The following is a 13,772-nucleotide window of genomic DNA, read 5'->3' as shown; positions in this document are numbered from 1 at the left end:
TAGCTCTAATAATATTCATGTAACACCCTTAATACGACCAATTCTCGTTCTAAGGAGAGTCAATTCCGCAGGTCCTCTGCACTCATCACAATAAATTCCAGAGCTTGTTCCTAGTCAATAAGAACAAGAACTGCGATAGTGTTAAGAGTGATTTTTATTGAAAAGTATACCGAACTCCATATACATGACCGTGTCAGCCAAAACATTTCACCTCTTTTAAAGAACATTTAAAATTTTGCGCTGATGCAATGATCCAATAAGAATTCTCATCAAGAGATAAATTTAGAATTTTGTCTTCTACAGGATGATATCGATTTTAATGGTGGGTCCGGAAGTTTCCTAGTTGGACTCGTGACTTGTTCGTGATCTACATTAATTCCGAAATAAAAAGCCTGCATTTCTAAGTAGCTATATCAACTTTTAAGGCGGCCTATCTGTCCAAAATTATTTTTATTTTAGGATTGAGCAGCTCAATTATATTTTTAAGAATAAATAATAAAAAAATAATGTTAGATGTTATATTATAGATAAATCGTCCAGGTAAGAAAATCACTTGAATCACATGTGCACAAATTTAAAAAAAAAAAACAATTTACCAAGCAAAATGAAATTACAAAGTGATTTCATGTGAAACAATGTTATACTACCCACTGTGAGCGTCACCGGCTGAGGTTCTATCAAGATCTTTTTAACATTCTATAGAACCATTTAACGATAACAGTCCTGATTGAGAATAACATAATTGTTGTATCTTATGTAGTTATCACATACTGGATTTAGCAAATGATTTCTTCATTGATTTTTACGATTTATCAAATTGGTGGATGAACTTATCTTTAGGGAACATAATATACGTTCTTGAGGACTCTTCTTTCCTTTTCCTTTCTTTTCATCCATTTTTTTAAATCAAATTATTATATATATCTTGAAAATTAAATTTTTAATACTAACATCCTCGATCCCCTGGATTAATTCAAAAATGTATTTTTCAATTAAATAGAATTTTAATCACTATTTGTGTTAGCAGTACATTAGAAATACATAGAACACATACACATTCGAAATAATAGCATTTGAAAGTTTCAATGAAAGGCTTTTACAAAGCTTCAAATGGATTTTTATGTCTATTCGGTTTCTAAATAGACTTCGATTTGCAAATAAAGCAAATGTTAAGAGGTCTATATATTTACGGTTATGATATAAGTGAAAATATGATAAAAGTGAAATTAGTAATAAAAAAATAACAAGATTTTTGACAAACAATATAAATACTAAGTACCGAATAACAATATTAAGTAAAACGTTTCAAGGTAATTTATAAAAAAGTAAAACAAAAAAAAAACATAGCCGTAGCGAGCCGGGGCAAACATTCGGTACACCACACACGTGTGCTTAATGCTTAATGTGTTCCAGAGTTTTTCAAATTTTTTAACTATCAAATAAATTAATTAAATTATATATGTATATACTTACCCATTAAAAAAGATTTTAAAATAATATTAGTTTAATTCGCAACAATGTAAAAAATAAATATTCACAAGTTGTTTTGTTTGATATACGAGGTCGTCAAGAATGTAATACTAAATATTTTTTAAATAAAAAAATAACTGAAAATGTAATTTAAGAAGGAATAAATAATGTGTTTGTTTCTTTGACGTTTATTCTTATTCATCATAATTAGTTATTTAATTAAACATTTTGAACGGATGCCGCCTGGCAACATTTTTAACATGGCCGCATGTTGAACAAAACGATTTTCTTTACTGTTTGCCAAATATAATAACATTTGCGTTTATTGTGAGCGGGCTTATGACGATCGTAAAGCCGAAAAATTGAATAATTTGTAAAACAAATTTACGGTAAGGATCAAAATGTGTTATCCGTAAATGAAGTATAATTCTATCGGAAGTTTGTTTGACGGCAGTTGGTGAATATTTTGTTTGTGATGTACCTAGGCTGCGATCGTGACGATGATGCATCACCCGAACATGCATCATCAGCCAATGTCCGGGCATCCGCCGCAGCACCTGCCGGGCCACCAGGGTATGCCTGCGCATCACCAAATGCCGCCGCATCAGATGCACAGGGAGAACAGGCACGTAACACTAACTAGGTAACGTCCGGCTTTTCACTATTTATTTGCTATGCTATTGAAATGCTTACTGGTTTCATTTGCGACTGTTTAATCCACTTTAGGTCATTGTTTTGTCAATTGGGTTTATTGTTGCATTGTTCAGTTCTTATAAGCAGTTGTATGATGAGCTTTCAGATACAACAGTTGTTGAATCTGTATCGTTATCAATTAATAATATACATTTATCTCTACTCAATCCAATGTATATTTTCATTGGTTTGATAATGAACTTTTTATTGTATTTCAAGAATAAACTTAGAAATGTTAATTTACCTAAATGAAGGTATAAGACATTGACATTAAACCAGCAAAGAGGTGATGGATGATGAGAAACAAGAATATTCAATTTTAAAAACATTTAGAAAAGGCATTTACGATTTGAGAATAAACAACATATCTATAAACTTTCTATTGAATGGTAAATATCATATTGACCATTGTTTGTTACGATTTTTATATGATGATTTAAGTTTCCAAATATTTAAATATGTTACAGGTCTAACACTATGTAGGAATATAGTGATCACAAACAACAATACACTCTAGTTGATTTATACTTGTGTTTTATCTCAAACTACTTCTACTGTATTTCTTCCTTGAACAAATTATTATATAGTATAAACTGCTTATAACATTTGTTATAATGAAAATATTTCTATGATGCAGATCTTTGTACACACTTTATAGAGTAACAGCTATTTTATAGTATAAAAAAGAGATAATTTAACATGAGTAAATATTCAGCATTAACTAAATGGACTATATGTATTTGTCGTAAAGAGTTTACATTGTACATTAATAATAGGAGCTTGGACTTTCCAATATAGGTATAGTAATTGATAGAAAATTAATAGTGTTTTGTGTTTCTGTTTTGCATAAGATGGAATTTCATATTTTTTTTTATCAAAAACATCTTTTTCAGCTCCAATATATTTTTTAAACCTTTTAGTTGTGCCGATAGTGCCTTAAATCACCATAACAATATTTTGTGCCTTTATGTTATGGAATGACTGTGAGATTGTGTAACTTACACTATTCACAATAATTGTTACTATATTATTTTTACTTTATCTAATTAAGCTAAATATCTTTATCATAATGTTTTCTTAGAAAATTGTTATCATATTTCTTATATTGGTCTATTAATTTAAATACAAACCTGAATTTTATCTGTGGAATATTAGAACCGTAATTAAGTTTCTGTTTTGTTTGTTCTGAGTAATATAAATATTATTAGATTAAGTATTGGTGACAGGATGTATTTCCAATGCTAACATGCAACAATGCTATCTGTATTATGTATATAGTAAGCTGGACCAGAGTAATATAGAAATAGTTTGAAGGTGACTGACAGGCAATGCTATAAATATATAAATGTATTCCTGTCCCACTCATAATGGTACCGCCATTATGACTGGGAAAGCAATGCTTTCAACCTATAAATGCCACAGTTTTCAAAGAAATATAAATGTGATGAACGGTGTCATTATTGACACCATCACAAATGATTACAATAGTATTTCTATGTTTCTTGTTCATTCGCATTTAATTTTATAATTTAAAAACTGGACACCCACAATTGGACCTCTGAATGGTGAGGTGTCACCTTTTGCTATGACACAATACAATCAATATGCCACCAAGTATGATCTAAGATCAGACACATCTAAACACTATGTGTAGATAATGTCTACATACATAACATAAGCAGCCCGTAAATGTCCCACTGCTGGGATAAAGGCCTCCTCTCCCTTTGAGGAGAAGGTTTGGAGCATATTCCACCACGCTGCTCCAATGCGGGTTGGCGGAATACACATGTGGCTGAATTTGAGATATTAATTTAAATACAGATAATGTCTGTACCCACCCAAACAGGTACACTTTATTCCAACCATAACAGGAAATAAACAATAAACAACCATTTGATAGCTAATTGACGCAATATCATTGGTCGAGAACTTGATTAATCTATGATATTTACTATGAATTTGCGAAAAAATGGCGTTTTGAACGACGACAAAACTGTTATCGGAATTTTGTATGTGAAAAATAGTATTGTATTATAAATAAAGATATATTAATCATAAACTGTTATTAGTGCACAATATAGCTAAGTTATTAGCAAATTGCATGAAATACGTAAATCTAAGGTTTGTTTATTGTATATATTTTCCAATTCTAGTTTACATCCTTTACAATTTTCTCTGTATTTTAATTAAAGGTAATACTATATAAAATAATATAATCATAATAGAATCAATAAACTTTGGAGTCAGTTGTAGAAATATGGGCCAAGTTTGAATTTCTCATTTATAAAATAATTTTTTATGGACTACTTCAAGGCATAAAAAATGACGTGATAAAATCTATAATGCAGTATTGTTATTGAAATTTTTACGAAGGTATTTATTATGCACGCAATGGTATAAATTTATAAGTCCTTGTAATAGTAATGTTTTAATTTACATTGAGGCAGATAATTAAGATTATTTAATTAGTTTATTTGCATTGGATAAACGTACGCCCTATCGAAATAGTACCATATCGACTAAATTTACGCTATGTAATCTGTAAAGTGTTCAGACTTAAAGATAGATAGAGGTATGAATATCGTTTTCTATTAACTTTTTTATTGCGCAAGAATAATACCAGTTACCAGCTGATTATCACTCAAACATTGACACTATTTAAGAAAAGTCTGTGTTTTACTCGTTCGCCTATAAAGAGACGACCTGCATTCATATGCAAATGTTGTGTAATTTGTTGATATGTCGAGGGTCCTTTGCGGCTCCCTTTGTTACTTAAACTGGTCATGAATGGAACATATGACGGCACTTTTGATCCGAGCTGATATTGTAGTGAATATAAAAAAATTCTTAACACTGACCCGATATATCATACGCTTTGAACAGTTGGCCAGTTGGAATAACAGAATCACAGCAGGCGGGTCACTAAGCGACCCCCTAGAAAGTCTTTCGAATTTCTCACGTGGCCTTGCAAGTCGTGTAGTGCATTATTGTGTGAGTTGCTATCAAAAGTTCCGAATCTGCTAAATATCAGTTATTTTGATTATTGTGTGCAGTGTATTTAATTTTATTTGATTAACAAAAGTATAGATTTTTGATTACACAACTTTGTTTAAACGAATGTGTGCGGTATAATATTATAAAATTTTAGGTGTACGGCAAAATGAAATAATATAAAATAATACATTGCATTATAATATGAACAAAAACTTATTGAAAATAATTTATTATAACATAGTTTTGATGACATTATTCACATTACCTAACACAACATAACCATATCGTATCACATAAAAGCGGTGGATAATATTTGCAGAGTTCCGTTGGGTCCATCGCAACCCGGCGGTGGCATGGGCGGGCATGGACAGATGGGCACGATGGGCGCGATGCCTGTCCCGCCGCACCATGCGCCCGCGCAGAGACCGCCTCACACTATGAGAGCCATGCACCACCCGCCAACACAACACCACAACGTTCCACCAGTTAGTTTGATATACAATTATGAGCCTTGGCTCGAAAATGATCTATAAAAATAATTAGGAATTTTCAACTTTTCGTATAAATCGTTTGATAGAATTGTTGGTTATGTAATAATGATTTGAATGCATGTCATTTCCACACATTTTGCTCTTTCTTCAAACGAAATCGACTATATCTATGTGACTTTGTCTAGGCTCTCTGTATGACTTATGACCAATTGAACTTCTATGTGATGTCTATGACATTCAATTTATGTCTTATTGGTGATACAGCAACAGACTCGTCTTCGTCGCCCCTACTCCGTCGGCGGCGGATACGGCCCCGGCGGCGGACCCGGCGTCATGCCGCCGCCCTACGCGCAGCCACCACCCTTACCACCACCCACTACACAACAGAGCCATAATGGTAACATCTTACACGCAATTAACAATTATGTAAATTAAAGCACAAACAATCAAGATTTGACTTTATATTGTAAATAAAGTTTGTTAATTTAGTATAATTTCATTGTAATCTGAAAAGAAATATCATAAGCCTTTATAAAAACTGTGCCTCATTGATGTTCTATAAAGTTGAGAAGCAAGAGTAATAAAATAATTTGTCTTTTATCATTAGGTCTGTGCAAGCCAAAATCACCGATTTTGTCAACAAAAACAAAACTAACTTCTGACTTTGGTCAGTAAAGACATCGTTTATTCTTATATATTTAATTTCTTAGTAATGTAGATAGTATAGACAAGTGTGTTATTAAATTAATTTGTAAGATTATTGGCAACTTGATTTAAAGTCTGAAAATAACACAATTATGTGCTATCAAATGAAATCATTGTGTGTTTATAATTAATTAGCAACTCCAGCAACTACGAGCACAAACGTGGCACCCAACAACACGAGCGACACGAAGGAGGATAGCAGTACAGCCTCTGCGGTTGGCGCGGGGACCGTGACGAGTGTGGGTGGCGTGATCGGCTCTGGTGGCGTGGAAGGGGAGATTCCAGACGCGCACGCGGCAGAGGGCGAGGGTGAGGCGGCCCGCACGTCTGCCGCGCCGGCCAACAGTAAAGAGAAGACACCCATGTGCCTGGTCAACGAACTGGCCAGGTACAATAAGGTAAGAACACAAGACTGACTCTTTGAAATTTGGTAAAGAAGTTTGTGATGACACAGAAATGATATTCAATTTTAAGTAGACTGTTTAAAATTTCAGTTATTGTATGAAATTAATGATTCAAATTATAATTACTCCACATTTAAAACTGTTTTATTGTTATTTATTACAAAAAGAAAATTGATATTTTATAGATTAAGCATCAATATCGCCTCACGTCAGAAACAGGACCCGCTCACAAAAAAGTATTCACAGTAACACTCCGACTGGGTGATACTGAAGAATATACAGCTGAGGTATAATCTACTATTATTACTCTTAATTCTAGTCTTATAAAGTTAATAACGGAAATGAAATATTATGTAAACAACATCAGCCCTCGTGATGAGAATAAAAAGTAATCAATGACGGTTCACAGGGGTCGTCCATTAAGCGCGCACAGCACGCAGCAGCACGAGCAGCGTTGAGTGGTACGCGCTTCCTGCCACCGCCGCCGCGGGCGCCGCCCGTGGCGCATCACGCCCACCAGGCGCACCACCATCGACACGCGGGTACCGACATACTAATTAAAACCTATCTAATCAATCCTAAAATATTTGAATAAAATGAATAAATTTACTCTTTTTTTTTAATTAATTCAATTTAAAATTTACCATACAATAAGATTTATCTAGTTTATTTGATGTTTGAGGATATCCTGTTTACTAGGTGCGGTGATGCCGACTGTAGAGTTGAACGCGCTAGCTATGAAATTGTGCCAACCGGCGGTGTACACCTCGGTACCGGCCGTGCCCCGGCCGCGACCCCGTCTTCCATATCGACTGCCGGCGCCCTTCGTGCCGCCCTACCATCCGCACGCCCATGCGCACGCAGCACACGTGCCTCGCCTTCTCGAACCCACTTCGCTTCTCTACAGGTGACCGTACCTTGCAACTGGCACGCGTTCGAGCCTTTATAATTCTGCTTCCCAGTTTCTCATTGTATATATAAATCCTTGACAGAGTTCGAGTGTGCGTGGGCGGACGGTCGTGGGTGGGCGAGGGCGCCACGCCGCAGAGCGCGCGCCACGATGCGGCGGCGCGCGCACTCCACGAGCTGCGACCGCTCTCGCATACTGATGACAACGGTACGCGCACGTGATAAATGACGGTACAATAAATTGATTTATATTTCACAAGCTCATATAACGTGATGTTAATTTACAGGTGATGCGGGTTCAGACTTGCTTAATTCAGAAGTGAAGTCTCCAGTGTCGTTGGTACATGAGTTGGCGTTAAAGAGAAATCTCTCAGTCCAGTTTACCGTTAAATCTGAACGTGGACCTCCACATATGAGGGTAAGTTTTTTATTTATATTTAATCTTATTAGAATGGAATCTACGTTTTGCAATTTTTTTACGTGTAAAGTGAGTTTGGAAAACACATTCTATTTAGATGTGATATAATACATGTATAACATATGTTTTCAAGGATTTAGTATTATTCTTATATCCCATCCAATTGAGTTAATTTTGCTTAAATAAATACTTGTAAGTATGTATGTATATTATTAATTACAGGTATTTGTTACGGCGTGCACGGTGGGTGAGATGGAGACGGAGGGTGAGGGCAACGGCAAGAAGGTGTCCAAGCGCCGCGCGGCTGAGCGCATGCTGGAGGAGATGCGTCGGCGCTGGCCGCCCGCGTTGCTCCGTGCGCGTCCGCCTGCCGATAGGCGCAGGCATGCGCCTACTAAGAAGAAGCCCAGGAACCTCATCAAGGTATTGCTAGCCTAATCATCTGATATCATTATATATAATTATTATAGTTATTGATGGTCCCAATTGTGATTTTTTTTATCAATAAGCAGTAGATATTTAGATGTCTATTATCATTAAACTGCCAGTTTTCGGAAAAAAATATATTTCATGACAAATTTTCGTTTCATTAATAATTAAAATAAAAAACAATTTATTCATATGTATGAAATTAAAAAATATATGGTCAGAAGAATTAATTTGTTTTGGGTATGATTTTGAATCCTCCGAGCTAACCACAATTGTATCTTTCAGGAAGGAGGATCGAGCACAGTGCCAGCCGCGGGGTCGGATGGCGGGGGCGGCCCGTGCGCGGCGACGGCGGCGGCTGTGACGAGCGCGGGCGGCTCGACGCCCAGCGCAGGCGGCGGCGCGGACAACCCCATCTCGCGCCTGGCGGTGGTGCGGCACGCGGCGCGGGCGCGCTCGCCACAGTACCGCGTGCTGGAGGAGCGCGGGGCGGCTCGGCGCCGGGAGTTCCTCGTGCAGTGCGACGCGCCGCCGCACTGCGCCACGGGCCTCGGGCCCAACAAGAAGACCGCTAAGCGACGCGCCGCGCATAGTCTGTATCACTCGTCAAACTACATCTATTTTTATCTATCTTAACATATACGATTATTTCTTACTTCGATTTAATATAATAAATATTTAACGAAAATAGGCCGGAAAAACAAAACTACGAATTATTAAACAGAAAAGTTTAATTTGTCGGATAGTTAAAAAAATGCCATAATAGTAATATTTTTTAATTTGATTTTACAATTGAATCCTAATGAAATTTCAGATGTGCTTCTAGCGATGGAGTTGAGTGCCAGCACGGGTGAACAGACGGCAGCAAACACAAACACAGCGGAATCAATAACTAACGGCTCTGGCGAGACAAATAAATCGAACAACGTCGATGTCAAACGAAAGGTAAGGAAAAATATGTTTTATCTATATTTAACTACATTCTTTAGTCCTACGATTTTAATATTTCTTTAATATAATTATATTTTGTTTGGTTTATAAGAATCATGATTTTTAGGAACCTTTATTATAGTATTGAAATTTGAAAGTCAACTTTTCCCTATACCTTCAGTATAATTTGACTGTACTTCCACACCTTTAGTCGAGATACATTTATGTTTTTCAGATATTATCTACATTAAAATTAATAGGAACAGCCATTTTGTAACTGAATCATCATTAATCATTCATCGTCGTCGTCATTCGATTACCCTTATCCCATTTCTTTGAGGTTCTAAGAGTGTGTTACAAGACTGCACTGTAAAAGACCTGTTTTTGTGCACACAATTATATATTATAATATGACTTGCGTAGATGGTTTTGATGTCGAAGAACGTTGTGGCGAAATTTTTTTAGGGGGCATTATTGTTTAAACAAAGTGATTATTTTATTTGCAGGACAGTGAGACTAATGCAGGTGGTGCTAACAGTGATGTACGTCAACCAGTCCCGGGAGTTCTTATGATGGACTATCACCAACGATCTGGTCAACCCTCACAGCCAAATGGTAATATTAGCATTAACGAAAATTCGCACCATCAATGTATACAACATACATGGGTCTTTAGATAAGTTATTAACAATTTGCATGAATTGTTTTTCAATGTATTAAAACAATTAGTAATCCTTGGTTCCAAAGTTATTGTTAATACCTAATAATGAAGACATGAGTGAACATTACAAAAAACATAGAAACATCCCATTTTAAGTTGTTGTATCACTTTCTCAAGATGTCTTAGACAAAGTTTAAAAATTTTACATAAATGAGAGACCAATCCAAGCAACTAGATATAATGTCCTTAAAATCTTAAGCCATTTAGTACATTTGTATTTTATTTGATTTGGCGAGTTCATTGCTCTTTATCCTTTTATAATATAAACACCTATTATTAATGATACTATTTCAAAATAAAGTACTTTGTACTTGTTTATTTTTTAAACAATTTTGTAGGTGTGTGTTATACTATTGTGTTTTTATGTCGGTGTCAGGAGTGAGTGAGACGAGCGCTACGGGCGGCACGAGTGCGGCGGCCAGCACGCCGGGCGCGAAGGACCAACTCATGTATCTGTCACAGCTCCTTGGGTTTACCGTGCAGTTCTCCGACTTCCCCAAGGTGCCAATTTACACTTCACTATCGACTATATTTATTGTATTCATTTTTATGTTTTATCAAGAAAGGTGACTGTTTGCCGTTAAAGACAGCCAGTCAACAGTCAAACGATCATGTCAGTGGTACTACTGATACTTGAAAGATTTTCACGATGTAATTTTTCGTGACAGCGCAATCACGGCGAGTACCTGTCGCTGGTGTCGCTGTCGACGGAGCCGCCCGTCATGTGCCACGGCGGCGGCGCGTCCACGGCGCACTCACACGAGCAGTGCGCACGCGCCGCGCTGCGGGCGCTCGCGCACATGGGGCTCGACGCGCCCACCACCGGGTACGGCCGCCGACCGCACGTTGCTTCGTGTGCTTCTTTGTATTTAAAACTGACGTCGAATGTTTGTTCGCAGCATGCAGAGCCTGCCGGCCGCCGGCGCCGCTAAGCCGAGCGTCATCAGTAACGGCATCGAGTGAATCGTCGCTCGTCTCGTGCTTTCTTTAGACTAATTGGATTTCTATTTTTCATGCAATATATTGAAACGTGTGAATATTTCACGGCGCGAAATAAACAGTTCGGGACGTCTTCTTTTCTGACAGTATACTTTATTTCATCAGCTATGACATATTCACGACGACGTTCCTTTGATCTCGGGTCTTGCAAGAATTCTTAGTTTCTTTATTATTCTGAAAAGTTTTCCTATTATTTTAGAAATACAAATGTTTATATTTTTGTTATACTTGCAAATTGCATTGTATTTTTAGTTAAACTCAAACTGTCCTTGTTAGAAAAAACTAATTGTGAACTTTATTGTACAGCTGTATGTATTTATATAAAGTTAATATTTGAAACAATCACTGCAAAGTTATTATTATCGCAGTTGGTAAATAAGTCGATGTAGATTTAATTAAGATATTTATAACTCGATGAATGTAGTTAAAACGTTTAATATATAGCATTCGAGACGGAACTATCACATAGTAACGAATATTAAGCGAAACTGAGGCTGTGAAGCCAAACCAAAACGGTTTCTTTGGGATTCGGCAGAAATGGATTAGCGACTACCGGCGCCAAAACATAATAAAGATTGACCTCTTCTCATAATTAAATTTTTACTAACTACAAATGCTGGACTCGGCGAGTCTGCGCGCCGGTGGTCGCCTGCAGTCCCGACGAAGTAAAGTTGCATCATGCGGCCATGGTGACACTTAGGATTAGGTTACCGTTAGTAATCGCCGCAACCCTCGCGAGCCGCCCGTCTTGTTCCGCTGTAGTCTTGTTGTCGGGGAGTGCGGTGATTGACACAACGTATGGCCTCGATTTTTAACTATACTAAGTGTAGATTTATTCTTTTCCCGACCCTAAGCTTTGAAATGTGTAATTTTAGATGTAAGAGAAGCCGCGACATGAAAAATATACGCAAGTAGAAGTAGAACTCCTAATCGACTTAGGGTAAGGTTGCTTGTTATCTTTAGTGACTTTTAACTTCGTGTAACTTTAATTAACTAGGACTAATGTTATTATTAAGACTGTAAATGATCATGAACGATAATACAATTGTTCGGAGGCTGATATCGGTTTATTTGTTTTGTTAACGTGCCTCGTGCGACACGACGCCCGCCGATCAATTGTATGAATGTATACAAATTATTGTACATTTCATTGTAATGGGTCTAAAGTATGAATTATATTTAATTACAAAATGGTAACTGTATTGTTAACTTTAGAACTTTTGAAGTCGGTGCGATTGCCCTTACTTTTAAGTAAATTTATTATTGTATCTGATCTACTGAATCTGAAGCGTAGGCAAAACGCACCTATATATATTTAGTTATCGTTAAAACGATTTTAAATCGAGGCCAATGGTAGAATTTCTTCATGTTAAAGGTTGCACAAGTAACAATGCATAATGAAATTAATTTATTATTGGATAGAAACGCCACAGTGGCATTAAGAAGTGTTTTATTTATTTTATTCTTAGTAACTAATATTTTATATTATTATATGGGTTGAGCAAGCCCCAAGCGAACTTCGTGCTGTTAGCATTGTGTAAGAATAAAAAAGCGAAAATAACAAATTTCTGTTTCTTTTAATATTCCCTTCCATTTTGTATATATATATATATATATATATATATATATATATATATATATATGTATGTATATAAATTATAATTTTAAGAAACTTACAATTTAGTCGTACATGAAAAGATATGCTCGTCATGAGCGTACCTAAAACCAGCAAGGTCCAATTGTATCATGCAAAATTGCATAATATATTAAGATATTTTATAAATTTACGTTAAGATTTCCAGTGAAACATCACAGAAATTCAAAAGAGGAACAAAAAAAATTTTAACGCGTAGTATTTCAATTTTATGATGGACAAAAAGAACGCACCTCTGAAAAAAATGTCAATCTGTGCATCCACATTTAACATGAGAGATTTCATGTGACCCCAGACATCACTTTTAGATAGCAGTGAAAATAATTTAAAAAACTTATAATAATCTGCAAGACAAGTCTAATAACGTTTTTTTTATTTGTCAAGCATTTTAGTTGAAAAAATATCTCAAAAAAAAAATAGTTTTAGTAAGATAATTGTTGTTTTAATAATGATAGATAACAGATAACATGATGAAGTGATGATGAATATGATGAAGTGTGTATATAAAAAACATAGCCTTTATAAAAAGGCAAACATATTTTTTTATTATTCAATTTATTTGTTCAAATACAGATTTATCTTGGCAAAATATTTACACTTGTATGCTGTGAGGGTCATGAAATCTGTACACAAATTCAAGGTCAATAGACATAAAAAAGTTTTTGGATAAGTATTTGAACCTATGGCAGGGCTGTATCTACCGTATGGCTTTTTGGACTTCAGCCCAGGGCACCGTGGATTCAAGGGGCCCCAGCTAAGTCAAGGCAAAGTCAAATGTAGACGATAATGCGAAAGAATCCATAACTTTTTAAATTAAACAGATAGTATGGTTTGCAGCCCTGGGAGTCCTACAATTAATAAAACCCATTCAATTAAATTAATTCAAGTCTACGTTCAGGTATGTCTTAGGTGGGCCCCTAAGTATTGTTAGCCCATGGGCCCCTAAACTTACGGT

The 13,772-nt window shown here is 36.0% G+C and overlaps 1 protein-coding gene across 6 annotated transcripts; it reads left to right on the top strand.

Moving 5' to 3' along the window:
* The first annotated feature begins 1,720 nt into the window (after window positions 1–1,720).
* On the top strand, window positions 1,721–12,728 carry LOC125064359 (double-stranded RNA-binding protein Staufen homolog 2). Of its 6 annotated transcripts, none has more exons than XM_047671371.1 (18): window positions 1,721–1,859; window positions 1,956–2,095; window positions 5,477–5,642; window positions 5,913–6,045; window positions 6,256–6,315; window positions 6,486–6,751; window positions 6,943–7,044; window positions 7,167–7,299; window positions 7,457–7,664; window positions 7,750–7,874; window positions 7,954–8,084; window positions 8,307–8,507; window positions 8,799–9,105; window positions 9,328–9,458; window positions 9,950–10,058; window positions 10,541–10,665; window positions 10,833–10,990; window positions 11,064–12,728. In XM_047671371.1, the coding sequence occupies exons 2-18, from the start codon at window positions 1,971–1,973 to the stop codon at window positions 11,125–11,127; spliced, it is 2,544 nt and encodes an 847-aa protein (XP_047527327.1). In that variant the 5' UTR covers window positions 1,721–1,859; window positions 1,956–1,970; the 3' UTR covers window positions 11,128–12,728. The 6 variants fall into 6 exon arrangements, with proteins under 6 accessions (XP_047527327.1, XP_047527312.1, XP_047527320.1 ...); XM_047671356.1 differs by having other exon boundaries at window positions 1,956–2,113; window positions 6,489–6,751; XM_047671364.1 differs by having other exon boundaries at window positions 1,956–2,113; window positions 9,340–9,458.
* Window positions 12,729–13,772: the final 1,044 nt, after the last annotated feature.

Source organism: Vanessa atalanta, chromosome 1 (assembly GCF_905147765.1).
Source record: "Vanessa atalanta chromosome 1, ilVanAtal1.2, whole genome shotgun sequence".
NCBI classification, from domain to species: Eukaryota; Metazoa; Arthropoda; class Insecta; order Lepidoptera; family Nymphalidae; genus Vanessa; species Vanessa atalanta.
Note: the sequence above shows the minus strand (reverse complement) of the source record. Positions and strands in the feature narration are given on the sequence as shown.

Coding starts and splice junctions, on each gene's coding strand:
- LOC125064359 (XM_047671348.1), top strand. CDS start 1,971: ATGATGCATCACCCGAACATGCATCATCAGCCAATGTCCGGGCATCCG. Junction 7,045..7,166: donor CTGAAGAATATACAGCTGAG/GTATAATCTACT, acceptor GACGGTTCACAG/GGGTCGTCCATTAAGCGCGC. Junction 8,508..8,798: donor AGCCCAGGAACCTCATCAAG/GTATTGCTAGCC, acceptor TGTATCTTTCAG/GAAGGAGGATCGAGCACAGT.